An 18126-nucleotide genomic window follows, 5' to 3' on the forward strand; every position below is an offset into this window, starting at 1 on the left:
ACATTCTGAAATGTCTGCCTAATAAAAGACCAGCCTCCTCTAGAGAGGATCCTCAGCACAACTACCTAGTGCTGCCCAAGAGTAAAGACACAAGCACACGGCCTAGACAGCCGAAACCAAAAGATGAAAAACATAATCCAGATGACCGAGGTCCAGCTGGGCCTCCTTTTAAAAGGAAAACAACCCAGCTGATCCATACACCAGAATCATAAACACAACAGCTCAACAGTAAACGAGCATCAATGTATCTGAAAGAAGTAATAAAAACTGATATTTTAACTAGTGCTACTAGAATTTCATGAAAAAACAACCTTAAGAACTCTAGAGCAGCTAGCAAAAAGAGAAACTATGCATATGGGGGGAGATCCGACACACGGATCTGTTCCTGAATCTGCTCAGTTATTCTCCACGAGCCCAGATCTTGTTGTAGACCAGCCTTAGAAAGCCCATCTGCGATCTCATTGAATTCCCTGTATATATGTTCAATGGAGAAAACATTAAACTGCTGTTTTAAAAGTTGTATTTCTTCTAAAAGGGGCAACAACATATAATTCTGACATCTGAATTTCCCAATGACCCAGCTTATAACATTCAAAGAGTCTCCATAAATCTGAATGGTGAGGATGTTTTTTTGGATGAGCCAGCAGAGCAAAAGTTTTAAGGCAGAGAGTTCGGCGAAGTTATTTGATCCCGTTCCAGTTCCAACCGCAGCCTTGAGAGTGTGGTCGTTATTGATGTAGATGCATATCCCAGCACCCGTAATGTTGTTTTGTGCAGCACCGTCGAAAAAAGCCCACGGGATCCCTTCTCGAATGTTTGGTGCAGTACCCTTCTTTCGATTGTTATGCTCTTCATTCAAGGGGATGCTATCAAAAATGGCGATGCTTTGAATGGCCACTGCAGCCACTGGAGATAACTTTTCTCTAAAAATGCTACGATTTCTTGCAAGCCAAACACCCCAGCAGATGATGGGAGGCAAATTTCTCAAATTCCTCTCCTGAAAATGATTCCACCAGTATTCCCAGGCTGCACTTAAATCGACCCCATCCCATCTTAGTTTTACATTCAGAAGCCTTTCTGCCTCTATCCAAATCTGTTTTGTGAACGGACATAGCAAGAAAAGATGATCAATGGTTTCTTCATCCGCGAAGCATAGAGGGCATCTACCTGGTCCCTGTTTAAACCGAGCTTGCAGGACATCCCAGGAAGGAATTTTATGGTTTAAAGCACACCAGAAAAAAATCCTAGATTTTTTTGGGCATTTTAGCTTAAACAAAGGTTTTGACCACCAAACAGGGGGAGTCCATCCTTTACTCTTTACCAAGAAGGTATATCCAGCTTTTGGTGAGTAGAGTCCTGATTCAGCATGTGCCCAGACCAGAGAATCCGGCCTATCCGTAATTCTGACATTTGATCTTCTCAACTCCTGAATATAATGCTGCCAATCATCTCGCCAGAAGACATTTAGGCCAATATCCTCTCCAGTCTTCCAGGCCTGGCCCCAAATAGAAGTCTGCTCCATACTAGCTATCTGATTTAACCTTTTTATACCCATGTCCTCCAGATGTGCAATCAGTTCCGGTGGAAGGGCAAAATCTTCATTGCAACCTACCCAAGGGTCTCTGCCAATCCTCAGACTTTCTCCATTTCCAACTCTCCATGCCAATCCTTGTTTAATTACCTTAAAAGCCTCCGAAGTGGCTTTCCAAATGACTGAGCAATTCCTCCCTTTCTTATTAGGCCTTCTTATCCAATCTTCAAGCGGGATGGGGTCAATGTATTTTCTTTTTACCACCTTCGTCCAAAGATTCTCCATTGTTAAGATTCGCCATCCAGATTTAGCAGCTAGAGCCTGGCTAAAATCTACAAGGTTTTTTAGCCCCCAACCTCCCCAATCTTTTGGCCTTGCGATTTTGTCCCATGCCACCCATGGGAGGACAGACTCTTCCTTGGACCCCGACCAAAGAAATCTACTACAAAGCTGCTTTATTTTGTGGAGGATTCCTTTGGGTATCCATGTCAGGGCTGCCCAGAAAACTGGTATAGCCTGCAGTACTGAATTCACCAAAGTAAGTCTTCCAGCCCTCGACAGCCATTTGAAACTCCAATGGGCAATTTTTTGTTCAATCTTTGCTACTAACCAATTCCAATCCTGCTTCCTGTAAGAGGATGGCTTGAGCCAAAAACCAAGGTATTTAAAGGGCTGTTCCATATTGCATGTTCCAAAAGGCAGCTGAGTCTCGATAGCTGTCTCTTCTTGCCTACTGAAACCCTCAAAAATCAGCTGAGACTTTCTGTCATTTATTTTTAGCCCTGTTGCTTTTAGAAATAGATCAAGGATAGACTTTAGCTCTAATATTTCAGATATATTCCCATTTATAAACAACAGGATGTCATCAACGAAAAGCAGATGTGTGATAAAAAGGTTAACAGCAACTTCCAAACCTTTGATCAAACCTGAACTTTTAGCCTTTGTGATAAGCCTACTTAGACCTTCTGCCGCAAGGAGGAAAAGCAGAGGGGAAAGCGGGCACCCTTGGCGAAGACCTCTTTGGCTTTTGAAGAAATGTGAAGCAGCTCCATTTATCAGAACAGCAAAATTTACGTTTGTGATGCATCCCATGATCCATCTAATGAACCCTGCTTGGAAACCAAGGTGCATCAAAAGCATCTTGAGATATGTCCAATTGACCCTATCATAAGCTTTGGCTAGATCAATTTTTAGCACTGCCCCCTTCTTATTTGCCTGCCTGAGACTGTGTATAGTTTCTTGTGCTACTCCAATAGCCTCATGGATCTGCCTCCCGTTTAGGAAGCCAAATTGTTCCTTTGAGATATAGCAGGATAGGATAGGTTTCAGGCGTACCGCAATAATCTTTGCTATAATCTTGTAGATAGTGTTGCATAGGGAGATAGGCCTGAAATCTTCAAAGGAGCCAGGGTCCTCTTTTTTCGGAATGAGGGCAATGAAAGTTGCATTGAAAGGCCCATATATTTCTCCTTTAATTCTAGACTCCTCTACCACCTCAGAAAGTTCTGCCCCAATGGATTCAAAGAAGTGAGTGAAGAGTTCAATGGACCAGCCATCAGGTCCAGGACTTTTGTCTTTTGCCATGGACTTTATAACACTCTCAACCTCCTCTTTTGTCACCTCTCTATAGAGGTCTTCTGCCTCTTCCTCCTCCACACAGCGAGGGAAGGCCTGAGCAGTTCTGATGATTTCTGGTAGATTAATATCCCCCGGATCAGCAAAGAGGGACTGAAAGTGATCTTTCCCCATAGCAGACAGATCTTCGAATGAAGATGCCTCCCTACCTTCCGAGTCCCTCAGCTTCCAAATAGAGTTTGCATTCCTCCTTCCTTTTGCATAGTTGTGGAAAAATTTTGTATTTTCATCCCCTGCTTTTAGCCAGATAGCTCTGCTTTTCAACCTCCACTCTTCTTCTTTATCCAATAAAATCTTCGCCCTCTTCTTTTCCAACTCCAAAATTTTCTCTTTTGATTCCAAAGATGCATAGGCGTCAGCCTCTGGTTCTTCCAGAACCCTCAGGGCTTCATCAATGCTTACTAAATCTTCAGATTGTTTCCTCCTCCTTTCAGCGGCCCAAGCAATGGTTGCTTTCTTCAACCTTTTTAAATTTTCCATGAACCTCCCAGCTTTGCTCCCCACAACGTCATGTCTCGGGTGCCTCCAGGTTTCATGGAACAGCTTTATGTAAGATTCCTCCTGGAGCCAGAGGGCATTGAATTTGAAAGGCGAGGCCGGCTTATGAGGGGGCTTTGAGAGCTCAAGGAGAATGGGGAAGTGATCTGAATTTCCACCTTCCCCCACCCACTGCCTGAATAAAGGAACCAGAGATGCCAATCTCTCGCTGATGAGAAACCTATCCAACCTCTTAGAAATTCTATGCTCCCCAGTCCTCCTGTTCCTCCAAGTAGGTTTTGCTTTTATGATGTTTACATCAATCAGCTGATGAGACAAAAGAACATTTGTAAAAAAATCCGTCAAAGGATCCTCCCTTGCAAGAGGTCCCCAGGCTTCCGAAGTTCCCATGGAAAAGTTAAGATCTCCTCCAATAATAAGATTCTTGTCCTATACCAAGCTTTTGGAGAGAAACTCATTCCAGAACATTGCCCTTCCTTGACATGGTCCATAGACATTTACAATTGTCAGAGGAAAATCAAACTCTGATGATACAACCTCCATTCCTAAGACATTTTGAAGTCCCCATGAGGATAGCACTTTCAACTTTCCTTTTTTGAACCCCATAGCAATACCTCCCGAGTGACCAGAAGCATCTGCAGCCATGAAAACCCATCCCGGGAGAAGGAAGCCGAGAGCTGCTTCAACTTCCATACTCTTTCCTAAAGTCTCCTGGAGGAATACAATATCAGGGTTGCAGCGAGAAATAAGATCTTTAAGAGCTAGTTTTTTAGGTTTACTAGCTAAACCCCTACAGTTCCAAGAGAGGCATATCATTTGATAACCGTCTCAGGGGGTTTTGCTGCTCTAAGCGCCCCAGGGATTGTCATCTGTTTCCCATCAGCAACATCAAAAATTGCTTTTTCCTGCGTAATGTGTAATCTCGACTTTCTACCTCTGCTCTTTTTTGAGTGGCATTTTGGGGTTTCTAAACCTAATCCTCCTACCGGTTCCATGACCTCATTCTGGACAAACGGTTTCTTGCTAGAGGATCTCAGGTTATAGGGCCGTGATACAGAACAAGGTTCACCACCAGTCTTCAAAGGGGGAAAGTCCTCACCACCCAGATTTATGGAGACTGACTCAATAGAAAGGTTATCAATTTTTTCCATCACATCTTTACAAGAGTTCAAAACAGAAAGCCCCCCAATACCAGAATCAGATATAATAGAAGAATGCTTTAAAGCTGTGGACGGCATACCCGATTGATTGCAGATGATTTCAACGTTCGGCTCCATGGCGGTATCCTCCATCGGCTGATTGATTGCAAGATCCATCGGCTCTCCTTCCTCCGTGGGTAAAACTGTCTCTGTCTGATGTGAATGGTCCTCCCCGTGAGTACCCTCGCGAACAGGTTCCTCTACCTGAGCCTCTTCCTGCCCTATAGGCTCTTTCCAGCCCTCTGTCTCCTTTTGAAACCTCCTTCTTCGTCTTCCCATCGGGCAATCGCGCGCCAAATGACCATATTCGTGACAACAGTGACAGCGGAACGGGAGGTGCTCGTAATCGAGTTTCTGCTCAATTTTGTAATCCTTATACCGAAGAGGAATAGATTTTGCTAGGCCCTCCTTTGGATTGAGTTTAACCAAAATCCGAGCCACCCTTTTCTCAAAAGTTTGTAGGTAGGATCGATCTGCATCCAGATAAGTCCCCAACACATTCCCAATCGACCTGAAGACCGAGTCCGCCCAGAGATATGGGGGGAGGTTTGGAATTCTTACCCAAACCGGAAATTCGTCCATCCTTTCAGTTTCAGCATCAAACAGAGGCGTCCATCTCTTGAAAAATACCAGCCTATTCCCATATGCCATTCTGACCTTCGACCCACTCCATAGCCTCCTTACAGTCGAATTTGACCATAAACCAGCCCTTAACCAGAGCATTTGATTTGAAGTTGGCCGCCATCGAACCCGCCCACTGATTCTCCGCCCAACGCCTAAAGGCTACACCTGAAACAGGCTGACCTCTGATTCTGCCCACCAGCGTAACCCCATCCACATCTAAAACATCCTCAACCTGCATATCCATCCCCAGAACCACCTCTTCAAACTCCCTTGTCTTTAAAGGTTTTGATTTCTTGCGTTTCCCCCCTAGTCTTCTAATATCAGATGTCTCGAAACTGTCTCCAAGCTCCTGAGATTGTTCTTCGTGCCTCCTTCGGTCTCCATTGTCCGCTCCTTCTGCATGCTCAATCCTATTTCTTGTCTGGGTCTCAACGAGCCCTTCAATCGGACTACCACCATTCCTTTCCCCGGCGAGGACATGTGGCAAACCGGGACTATCACCCAAGTCAAGCCTGGCTTCTCTGGCCGCTTCCCCTACTTTCGGCCCCAAAAATCCCTGATCCGAATTTTTGGGAAACAGGTCCCTATTGACCGCGCACTGCTGTGAAGCCCTCCCAGCTTCGATTCCAGTGGTTTTTAAACCCCCAACAGGTCTCCAGACACCAGCTTTTTGAACAGAGTTTATTATATCTTCTAAACCCCCAGATGGGGAGAAAATTTTTGAAGGAGATGGAAGCTTACCAGACTGCGGGTGTATGCCCTCATCTTCCCATGCTGGCTTCGTGTCAAAGGTGGAGGCTTTTACAGCTTCTTTACCAGGAGTTCCCAACAAACCCGACAGGTCCCAACTTGCATCCGACCGACCTTTGACATAACTTAAGGCTCTGGTTTTATCCCCCACGCCCGCCGCAACTCCTGACCCTTCTTTCTTCTTGTCAAGCGACTCTCCCAGAGCCTGAGCCGCAAACTCTCTTCCCCAAACTGTTATCAGGTCTTCCTGAGAGGGTTCCAGCTCCAACGTTTCGCTCGAATTTACCATTGTTGAGGTTTTGACCGAGAATAAAGCCTTCCAACCACAGCCCGAGACAGTCGCTTGGAAAACCGCTTACAGCTTATGCTCTTAGGGTTGCAGCTGGCCAGAACAGTGAAAACTTCCACGAAATTTACTGCAAGGTTAAAAGTGTTGAAACCGCCCCCGTGACCAGGTAAAGCAATATCAACAAACCGCCGATTGAAATGGGGGTTTTCCTTCCTAGCTGTCGCCATCGGCTTTCCACCACGCTGCGTACTGTACTGTCGCCAGCGCTGCCTTCGTCGTACCTGCGTGTCACCTGCAGAAACCTGCTCTACCTAGGCCTAGGGCCTAGGGCTGCAGTACCGAAACCCTCCTCTGCCATCGCTCTCCTCCAAACCTAGAATACCGAGAAAATTAGATATTACTCACATTTCGTCCACTGATAGAATTGGAAGTTTTAACTTTTCAATTAATATAAAACTTTGCCAGCTCCATCTCACTAATCCACATTTCGTCCATTTTAATTTTTTTTTATTTCAAGATTTAATAAAATTGCAAGTTTTAATTATGCAATTGCTGCAAGACAAGCGTTCAAAAGAACCTCATCCATTTAAAAATGAAAAATTGCATGTGTGTAAAGGAATCAAATCCTTTAATACATCAATGCCAATATTGTTTTCAAATTTAATATTCGTCTTTTTATTTAATGATCAGTTTACTTTTATTGTCAAGTTAATGAGTCAAAATGACCTTCTCAACGCCAAAAGAACAATATTTTTATGAAAGTAGTTAAAAAACAGAAATTCTGATGACCTTTTATTTATAACTCCTTTTCATTATAATGCCAATATTGTTTTTAAATTTAATATTCGTCTTTTTATTTAATGATCAGTTTACTTTTATTTTCTAGTTACTGTGTCAAAATGACCGTCTCAACGCCAAAAGAACAATGTTTTTATGAAAGTCGTTAAAAAACATAAATTCTGGTGACCTTTATTTATAACTCTCTTTCATTGGGTTGACTTCTGTGAATTTTATATGTTTTTAAATTATGAACGCTGGGATTGAGGATTTTTATTACGCTATTCTCAACTCAATCAGTTCTCAATACCCACCCACCTTCCCCAACTCCCACCGACTTCCTGTCATTGATATTTCCCCAGAACCTTATGTAAACATTCATTTAGTATTTGAGGCAAATAGGCCATGCTCATTTCCATATCCGCTTTCCTGTGTATGATGTTCGGTGTTAGCCTTACGTAAGCATTCGTTTTTAATTTCACGCAACTGTGCCAAGTACCGTGTATCAGTGCAAAAAGAACCTACGTGTTGTGCAATAATAGTCTTCACTGCAACCACGTGTTGTGCAATAATAGTCTTCGAGTTCATCCACATGCAGCACATTTTCTCCTATAAATCCTGCTCCTTCCCTTCATAACCTTCAACCTGAGTCGCTCTAACTTAGTTGAAATATTGTGATATCAATTTCTGCTGTGAGGATTCTCTAATTCTGCCAATGGCTCACGTTGAATCTGAGATCAGGAAGGAAAATGCCATTGTAGTTAGAGGAGACGAAGCTTTGAAGATAGTCATGGATATGATGGAATTGTATTGCCTCCCTGGCGGCCTCATGGCAATGAAAGATGTGTTGGAGGCGGGAATAGTGGAGGAGACGGGTCAAGTTTGGATAAAGCAGAAGAGTGAGTGTAAACACCACTACAAGAAAGCCGACAAACATGTCAAAGTCTCAGCGAATGTGACGTGCAAGGTAGAGAAGTACAAGGTCAAGAACATCAAGGGTGTGATGGCTAGGGATATGATGTTATGGGTTCCCATTTGTGAAATGGAGGTTGACAAGAGAAATCCTGGCAAGATACATTTCAGAAGCATTGGTGGTCTCACCAGGACTTTCCCGGTTGAATACTTTGCCAGAGGGGAGTAGGAGTAGTATAATTCTTTTTCCAATGTTGTCCTACCGTTGTTGTGCTTTAATATCTGCTAGGGTAGTAGGAGTAGTAGAATTCTTTTTCCAATGTTGTCCTACCGCTGTTGTGCTTTAATATCTGCTGTAATTTGTTTTATGTGGTCAGTGTTATTGGATGAAGTAGGATTTTGTATTGCATTTCCTTTCAAAAGTCTGATGGTGTTATGTAATGCTGCTGTTTGTGTGCTCTGTAATCTGAACTACTCATCATTTGTTTATTGAATTCACGCACTCTGCTTGATGTATGCACTATATTTGCAACTGAATAATGTCAAAATCTCATCGTTTATATTCCTTGCAAGAGGTGCTTATCCTCCTGTTCAATAAATGTTGACTTTCAACTTTTGGAAGGTTATAGCTATCCCACTATCGGTATAGATACAGCCATGCAAACACTATCGTAATTTATTAGCTATGTTATCCAATAACTCGAAAAAGAATACAGCCAGGTAACCACTCACATAATTTATGTTAACCCAACCTAGATCTATGTAGTGGGGAACAGTCATTGTATATTTTGATATAATTATAATAACGCTTTACAGTGAACATTGATCATTTCAGATGAATCACCTGCTCCGGACAAAAGTGTGTCTGTGTATTTATCATTGTCTCGCTCGGAGAGAGAGACTACCTTCTAGTTTTGTATATTTCTTTGCTTTGAAAGACGACTAATGCTCTAAGAATTACGTAACCGTGCACAGTGTTATAAAATCAGTGATACTTGTGAAATTTATTTGATTATAATAAATATTAGTGAAAGGAATATGTAGTAATCCTTAATAATTTTCATATAGTTTTTTCAATAATTTTTAGGTGGTTATTACTGTAAATAAGTAAACATATAGAGATAAATATAAGCATAGCGTTGTTAGTTATTTACTTAGGTTTATGTGGAAGTTTTTACAATTTGAATTAACCTTCACGAGCCATGATAATTTGTGAAACTGGATTTATCAAGTATATCATTAAAATTCGAAAATTAATATTTTTATCCAAATTTTTTGGAATATATAAAAACATTATTTAAAATATAATATAACTATTTTAAAATATTGATTATATGGATTTCATTATATTAATATGTAACGATAATATATGTTAAATATTTAATAATATTTTAATGAAAATATTATGAGTGTAGGAATGATTATATATTATTTGTATGTGAGAATTCTATTTGTATGTGAGAACTCTATTTGTATAGAATATAGTACATGCATATACATAGGTTGCATAAGTTGATAACTTCTTCTTTACTATCAGGGAATTGTGATATTATTTATAGTTTCAAAAGTTATTTAAAAGATATATTATATCTAAATTTATTACATACAAAATGATTAGGACTATTAGAATTACAGATTTGGTTAGTTAATAAGTTGTTATTAATTAAAAATGATATTTTTTCCCTGAGTGGCTAAATAATAAATTGGTTTAGGATCAATCAATTTGTTGTTATGTTGGAGTATGTATCACTATCCAATCATGAAATTTATTTTTTCAACCAAAGTTTAATTATGTTATGAGTGGTTTCTAATCCAAGGTCTTCTTGACCTTTGTTCCAAATTGCATGTCCCTTTGAACGATAAACAAGTTTCTCTCAATAAGAAGATACTTTGAATGGAGTGTGTGAGAGTTAATGTTCTCCTACACTATCTTTCAAAAAAATTAATTTTTTAGGCATGTATATTTATTAATAAGGTTTGTATAATTTTAATTAAATGTTTTAGAATGTTTTTAATAGTAGTCACATGTCAACCACATAACCTAAAATTGAGAGTGTTAAGAAGAGTTAAATCTATGACCTATGAATAGAAGAGGTGCTTTAACAAAGGGAACTCAACCAAGTAAGCTAACTCATTATTAATAATTTAGTATTAGTTTAATAATAGATAATTTTTAAATGTTAATTTCATTGTAATATTTAGAAATGAATAATAAAATGTCTTAATTTATATAGGAATATGAATTTTTTTTTTTAAGTTATGAATGAACTATTTATTATAAATTTATTAACCAATTAAAGGATATATATATGCTTATGAAAGGAGGGTTAGATCAATTTCTTGAGTTCTAGTTGGTGAAGTACTTTGCCATTGAGAAGTCATGGAGAGCTCTAGTAGTTTAACCTACAATATATAATATTGAGTTGTCTTTAATACCATTTTTTGGAAGTTTTTTTGGTGGGTTTTTCAGGTCTAATTTCTCTAAAATCTGGAAAGAATTTATTGAAATCACAAGCTCGATGGGTAACCCCTGCACAATTGAAGTGGCCTAACGGTTTAACATTGTGCTGAATCCATATCTACAGTCAAAAAACCACTTTAAACAACACAAATCAAGATTTCACAGGGTTTTTCATGGTGCTTAATACATAAATAGAGTAAAAAAAAACAGTTTAAATAACACAAGTCAATATTTCACCTCAAATGGTGTTTCAGGGTTCTGAATCCATATATATAGTCAAAAACCTAGGTTAAATAACACAAATCAAGATTTCACTTTAAATGGTTTTTCAGGGTTCTGAATCCATGTATATAGTCAGAAAAACCAAGTTAAATAACACAAATCAAAATTTCACCTCAAATTTTTCAGCAACGCCCAAAAACCTAAAAAATCACACTAAAAACAATTACATATATAATATTCTGTATAAATTATATATATATATATATATATATATATAGATATATATATAATTAAAATGTGATATATATATAAAATTAAAATGTGATATATCAAATATAGATACGTGCAAGGTCATATGATCAATAGTGAATATTATAATGCTCTTAGTATTCACGAAAAGTATTGTGATGAATATAGTGAATGTGGAACATAAATAATGCAAATACAAACGATATTTTAAACATCAGTTTTTATAGATTACTGTGACTATTTATTTTATTTTATTTTTAATAATAAATTTATTTATGAAATAATTGTTAAAAATTTATTAATTTACAAATAATTATTAATCCAAAGTTATAATTATATTAATATATTTTATATTTAAGTATAAGATAAAAAATTTATTTTAATAATTATGGTTTAATGAGAGATGATACATTAAGTGAGAGGAGATACACTTTAAGTATTATTATAATGATTAAATATGTTTTTTGGAATTAAGTATTGATGAAGAAAATATTGTTCTACCAAACCAAGTTAGAGACAAGAACATGATAATGAAACATTATAATACTATTAATGTTATAAATAAATTATCTAATCCTATATAAGAACAATAATATATGACACAGGGCTTATTGTGGTGGTATGATGTAAATAAATTATCTAATCATATATAAGAACAATAATATATGACATAGGGTCTATTGTTGAGGTATGATGTAATGTGTCCATTTGACTCTTTATTAAATTGTAATAAATTATATTTAGAATTGAGTTATCTCCGTATGGAAATTTAATTAACATGATAATTTGAAGTAGATAAATTAAAAAAAAAAAACATGGTAGATATACTTTATTTTAATATTGATGATGCCAAGTATAGCTAAGAGAGACATGAGATCCTACATTGATAATAATACAATAAGCGTGGAATAGTAAGGAGAATTAAGGATTCATCTTGTAAATAATTTCCTTTCCAAAACCATCCTCATCTTCATATTTGAATTTGAATATCCCACTCATTTCCCCTATTTCTCAAATTGTTAAATATGAAAATTAGTCGGTTCAAGTGTCCTCTCCAAAAGTTTATTGAGCATAAGTATATAGGGAATGAAAAAAATATGTCCATAGAAAATTATGGGTAATCCAAACTTAAATGAAAAGGGAGAAAAACATGATTTTAGTGGCATAAATGTGTGGAAGAGAGTTGAACTTGCATGTAAATGTAGATAAGAGGGAAAGGCGATCCACTCACAAGAAGAGTCCATGACTCTGAGATACCAACTTATAACTTTGGGTTGGACCCTAAAATCATGTGTGGACATAAGATACCAACTTATAACTTTGGGTTGGATCCCAAAATCATGTGTGGATGTCACCCTGAAAATTAAAGTAACCAACAAAAAAAGATAGGGCTTAGTTGGGTGCACAAGAATGAGTTGTAAGGAGGAGCTACTTAAGGGTTTAAGGGAGCACTGTTTTAGGGACTATGTAATAGTGAGGAGAACTCACTCTTATGGTAGGTAGATGCAGTCAAAGTGGTGCCTACCACATTGTGGGATTCTTTAAAGCTAGTGAGGAGTTTACCTTGTGGGGTTATTCATTGAAAAATTATCTTTATTGAAAATTGTCCAAGAGTATTTAAAATTTCCCCTTGTGGTATCATTCTTTAGCTAGGGAGTGGCTAACTATAGTGAGGATTAATGCAACCAACCTCACAATTCTTCGAAACTAGTGAGGAGTTTACTTGGTGGGGTTATTCATTGACAAATTATCTTTATTGAAAATTATCGAAGAGTATTTAAAATTTCCCCTTCTGGTATCATTCTTTAGCTAGGGAGTGGCTAAGTGTTGTGAGGATTAATGCAACCAACCAGCTAGGGAGTGGCTAAGTGTTGTGAGGATTAATGCAACCAACCCCACAATGGAACAGATAAGTGCTCACTCTTAATTAGCTTGTTGAGTAACTTGTAAATTTAAATAATTGGTTTTATTTTCCTATGAAATTTATTTACAACCCTTTTTGTTTTATGTATTATACATGCTTTTGTGCATGAGACTTAAATGCCCCACAATGGAACGGATAAGTCACTCTTAATTAGTTTGTTGAGTAATGTGTAAATTCAAATGATTGTTTTATTCTCCTTTGAAATTTATTTACAACCCATTTTATTTTTTGTGTTATACATGCTTTTGTGCATAAGACTTAAATAATTGCAATAACATGTATTGAAGAAATATTTTATATGTAAATTTATAATAAAATTTTAAAATATGTAATTTAATTTGTTATATCTATTTTTAATAATTCAAATTATAATATTTATATGTTTTAAAATTTCAATAATGTTAATATTAATATTATTGCCATAAAACCTCTAGATAATATGGCTAGCAAGTTGATATTAATAATAATGCCATAAAACCTTATAAAACCTCTGCATTGTGTTTCTTAAATGATATTGTTTTCTTATTAGAAACCTAACACTATATTAAATTAGAGGCTTAGTTGAGAGGTTAGTTAAAGAGTTAATGACCTCACCTTTAGTTGCTGGAATAATCTAGTTTTATTAATAGACAACAAAAATATTATGAACTCAAAGTGTTATTAGAAACCTAACACTATATTAAATTAGAAGCTTAGTTGAGATGTTAGTTAAAGAGTTAATGACCTCACCTTTAGTTGCTGGAATAATCTAGTTTTATTCATAGACAACAAAAATATTATGAACTCAAAGTGTTAGCAAAAGTTGGAAAGTTACCATAACTAAAATCATGTCCCTCATGTCATCATGTTTATGGCGCGATGGACCAAGGTAGATCATTCTTTATTAGAAGCATAGACATTGTATTTTATGTTATAAATGTATTTTTACAATTTTTGTATGAGTAATAACTAATAATTGATTGAACTGAAATTTTGTAAAGTCTATAAATATATAAATATTATATCCTCGGGAATATTACTAAAGATTCAAGGAAATCTGACATTTTTGGATGTATAGTATAAATTAATTTTTGATATGACAGAATTTATATCCCAAAAAATTAACTTAAATCTATCTTACGTGTTGGAGAACCCTGTATCCCCGTATCACATGAGAACAAATTTTCTTGTGGCGTGGTATATCAGATTACAATTTTTTATACTGTGATACACGACACACCAAACTTTTTGAAGGTCATGACCATGGGGCAAGGTGAGCCAACCAGTTAACTCATGAGAAGGTAGAAAATGCTGAGAAATGTAATGAATCAATGTAAAGGGAGAAGACTTTACCCAACATGTAGAAGATAACTTTTGTGGGCATGATGTATTCTGAAATTAAAAAAATTAGCTATGGTACGTCAACAGCCCAAGAATTAATATTTTTGGGTAAAGGATACAGGAAAATCATCAAGGGCCTGACTTATTGTCTTACGAGATTTTTGTCAAAGTCTTGGAGAATGTGACGTCCAAGGTAGAGAAGTACAAGGTGAAGAACATCAAGGGTGTGATCGATAGGGATATGATGTTATGGTGTGATTGATAGGGATATGAAGTTATGGGTGCCTATTTGTGAAATGGAGGTTGACGAGAGAAATCCTGGCAAGATACATTTCAGAAGCATTGGTGGCCTCACCAGGATTTTCCCGGTTGAATACTTTGCCAGAGGGGAATAGTAGTAGTAGAATTCATTTTCCAATGTTGTTCTACGGTTGTTGTGCTTCAATATCTGTTGTATTTTGTTTTATGTGTTCAGTGTTAGTGGATGAAATAGGATTTTGTATTGCATTTGCTTTCAAAAGTCTGATGGTGTTATGTAATTATGCTGCTGTTTTTGTGCTCTGTAATCTGAACTACCCATCATTTGTTTATTGAACTCACGCACTCTGCTTGAAGTGTGCACTATATTTGCAACTGAATAATGTCAAAATCCCATTGTTTATATTCCTTGCAAGAGGTGCTAATCCTCCTGTTCAATAAATGTTGACTTTCAACTTTGGTAAGCTTATAGCTATCCCACCACGGGTATAGATACAGCGATGCAAACACTAGCGTAATTTATTAGCTATGCTATCCAATAACTCAAAAAGATATAGCCATGCGACCACTTACATAATTCATAATAACCCATCCTAGATCTACGCAGGCGAAACGCCTCGTATATATTTTCAACACTTTACAATGAGCATTATATTTTTAAAAATATTACGATATATTTTTAACGCTTTACAATGAACATTGATCCTTTCAGATGATTCACTTTCTCCGGACAAAAATGTGTAATCATATGTTTATCATTTTTTTTTACCTTGGAGAGCGACCCTGTCTTCTTTAGTAGTTTTTTTATAACTTTTTTGTTTGTGCCCTGAGAATTACGTAACCGTGCACAATGTTATAAAATCAGTGGTAATATCAGTCAACCTTGTCAAATTTATTTGATTTTAATAAATATTAGTGAAAGGAATACGTAGGAATTATGAATCATTTTCATATATTTTTACAATATTTTTTAGATAGTTGTTACTATAAACAAGGTTTACACCTGCGGTGCGGTCTAATATAATCTTTATGTTTACTGCTAATTAGCTTTTTGTACGGTGAAAGCTCTATAAATATTTCTGCACAATTTCTTCTACACTCAATAATATTTTTAGTTATTACAATTAGACACTAATATTAATAAATATAGACTCCCAATCGCAGGAGGAGGAAGCATTCTTGGCTTAATATGCTTTTAAATAATAATATATATATATAAAACATACTCTACATAACACTCCCATTAGATTTAACCTTATAAAATAATAGTTGTTATATAACACACCCATTAGATTTAACCTTATAAAATAATAGTTGTTACAATTGAGTTTAAGCTGAATTGTCTTCCTTCAAAATCACAACATAATGCTTTCAAATGTGCGGAACGATAGTGTCTATATGATCATAGAAATTTCGATGCACATCTGATATGTTTTTATAATGAAGTAACAATATCAACATGGCTTCTTATTCCTCCCTAATTAGTTTAAGAGGGAGGTTGAATGCTCTAATCTAAATTATTTTATCTATCTACATAAGCTCACGTTCGTGAGACTTGCAACTTTGCAAGGCAATAAGATCGTTATATTATGCTAAAACCGGCTCAAAGTGCCAGATAAAAAGTTGCTTTGAAAAATTAAAACAAGGCTGAAAGTGATGATAATTTCCAGATTATGGTTTGTGAAAGAGGTGTGACTGAGAGTGGACTATGCAAAGCTTATCGAGCGCACAAGACTATGCAAAGCTTGCCCGGTATGGAAGAACATAGAGCTAGAGCTTTCTTGTGCACACTAGGAGAGGAAACTTCAACTTTTTGGTATGGGAGGTCTCACGCCCCTACACCTGCGATAGTCTTCCAACTGCTTGTAGCAAGGTGCGGCACCACCGAACGCATTCTCTTCACCAATACTAACATTCGTGGACTACGCCTACTTCACATTAGCATACTTAGTTTGTTTTTCGCAACCAAGTAAAAGCATTATCCTTTATACTTAATGAAGCCCATACTCATTCATTATCATCATGCAATTAACCAAGAACAACAACAATTGCAACAAGTATAAAGGGGAGGGGCAACTCCCGAACAATCTGCCCAACAATGTATTATATCAAGAATATTAGATTTACAACAAGTGTGTCTTGGCTGAACAAAGTCTCACACTTAACCGATTTTACAATATAAGCAACCTGCTTTACAACCGTGTGCACCCTTGCACAAGAAGAAGTGCTCACCCGAGCCACTCAACCTTCCCACCAAGTCCTGCACGCATAACCCGAACCTCTACAGTTCAATCGGCATAAAAATACCAAAAATGCGCTCTAGATGACCTACACATGAGATATGCGCAGTCCTCCTTTTCCTTTCGCAGATTTTTACCCCTTTTATGCGTAGATGATGAGAGAGTTCGTTGGTGATTATGAACTCCAAGTTCCATATACTTATATCCATCCCAACGTGACTTTCATGGGGTGTGCAGCCCCATGGCCAACCCCCACAAAGCCCCCATGATACATGCGCACATGTCTTATTACATGTCGGCTCCATGTTTCTTTAACATCGCATATAAAGGTGTTCCTGTCCATACTTAGTCGCATAAGTATCCTTTGTTTCGTCGCACTTATTGTCGCAACCTTGTCGCACCTCTATCGCAGCTCGTCGCACAATCATTTGTCGCGCGCCCGTCGTGGGCCCGTGCCCGGTGCCGGTTGCACAATCACCGGAGGCCTTACATTCTCCTCCACCTGAAATCGTTGTCGTCCTCGACAACATATCATCCCGGTAGCCATCCACCAAGATCATCACTCAACTATGATGTGAACTCCTCTTCGCAAGGCAAACATCCTTGCAACATATGTAGAGACTCTTCTCCACTATGTCCCAGTTTAATGACCAATTGCCACCAAGCTCACCATACCAAGGTATGTCATCTCGATCCATATCTCATCATGTGAACCTCTGTCATGATACTCTAGCATAATGCCAACACATCTCTGTACACTTCGCGACCCCATGTCTGAACTAGTTGGGTGATCAGTCCAACCATACGCCCAATCCATGAGAGTGAACATCCTCATGCCATCATCAGTTGTTTCTCAAAATACCCTGCCACATCCTTGACTCATCAAGAATCTATCTCCACAATCCATGCTCAGGTCCATGGAACTCCATCCATCTCATCTGCAACATGCTATCATCAATCATACCTCCTCCATAGTTTGAGGGCTCACTGCCATGAGCAGCTAACAAAGAGCCCATCTTCTTACTCATCTAAGAAGATGTAGAGGGAGTGGAGCCTGAAGGCTCTCCCTCACTAATCAACTCGATCCACCTATCAGGATCCTCAATCTCCATCCTTTGTAGATAAGCAACCCAGTCTTCCTTCTGGACATCCGGCCTCACATACACTTCATCATCATCATCGTCATCCTCCACCAGCTCTAGCCTTCTTGTCAAATCCAAGATGCTATCTGAAAGTG

The 18126-nt window shown here is 37.6% G+C and overlaps 2 protein-coding genes across 2 annotated transcripts; one reads left to right on the plus strand and one right to left on the minus strand.

The window, feature by feature from the left end:
* Positions 1-346: 346 nt before the first annotated feature.
* Positions 347-4357, minus strand: LOC149195804 (uncharacterized). The gene is made up of 3 exons (XM_089408028.1): positions 4100-4357; positions 3432-3970; positions 347-3311 (listed from the first exon to the last, which is right to left on the minus strand). Exons 1-3 carry the CDS (start codon positions 4355-4357, stop codon positions 347-349), a joined length of 3762 nt encoding a protein of 1253 aa, XP_089264154.1.
* A 3661-nt stretch (positions 4358-8018) lies between these two features.
* On the plus strand, positions 8019-8444 carry LOC149195805 (uncharacterized). Its single transcript, XM_089408843.1, has one exon. It carries the CDS (start codon positions 8019-8021, stop codon positions 8442-8444), a length of 426 nt encoding a protein of 141 aa, XP_089264969.1.
* The last annotated feature ends 9682 nt before the right edge of the window (positions 8445-18126 follow it).

This window comes from Pinus tabuliformis, chromosome 2_2 (genome assembly GCF_031772625.1).
Source record: "Pinus tabuliformis cultivar Carrire ecotype Pingquan chromosome 2_2, CPIR1, whole genome shotgun sequence".
NCBI classification, from domain to species: Eukaryota; Viridiplantae; Streptophyta; class Pinopsida; order Pinales; family Pinaceae; genus Pinus; species Pinus tabuliformis.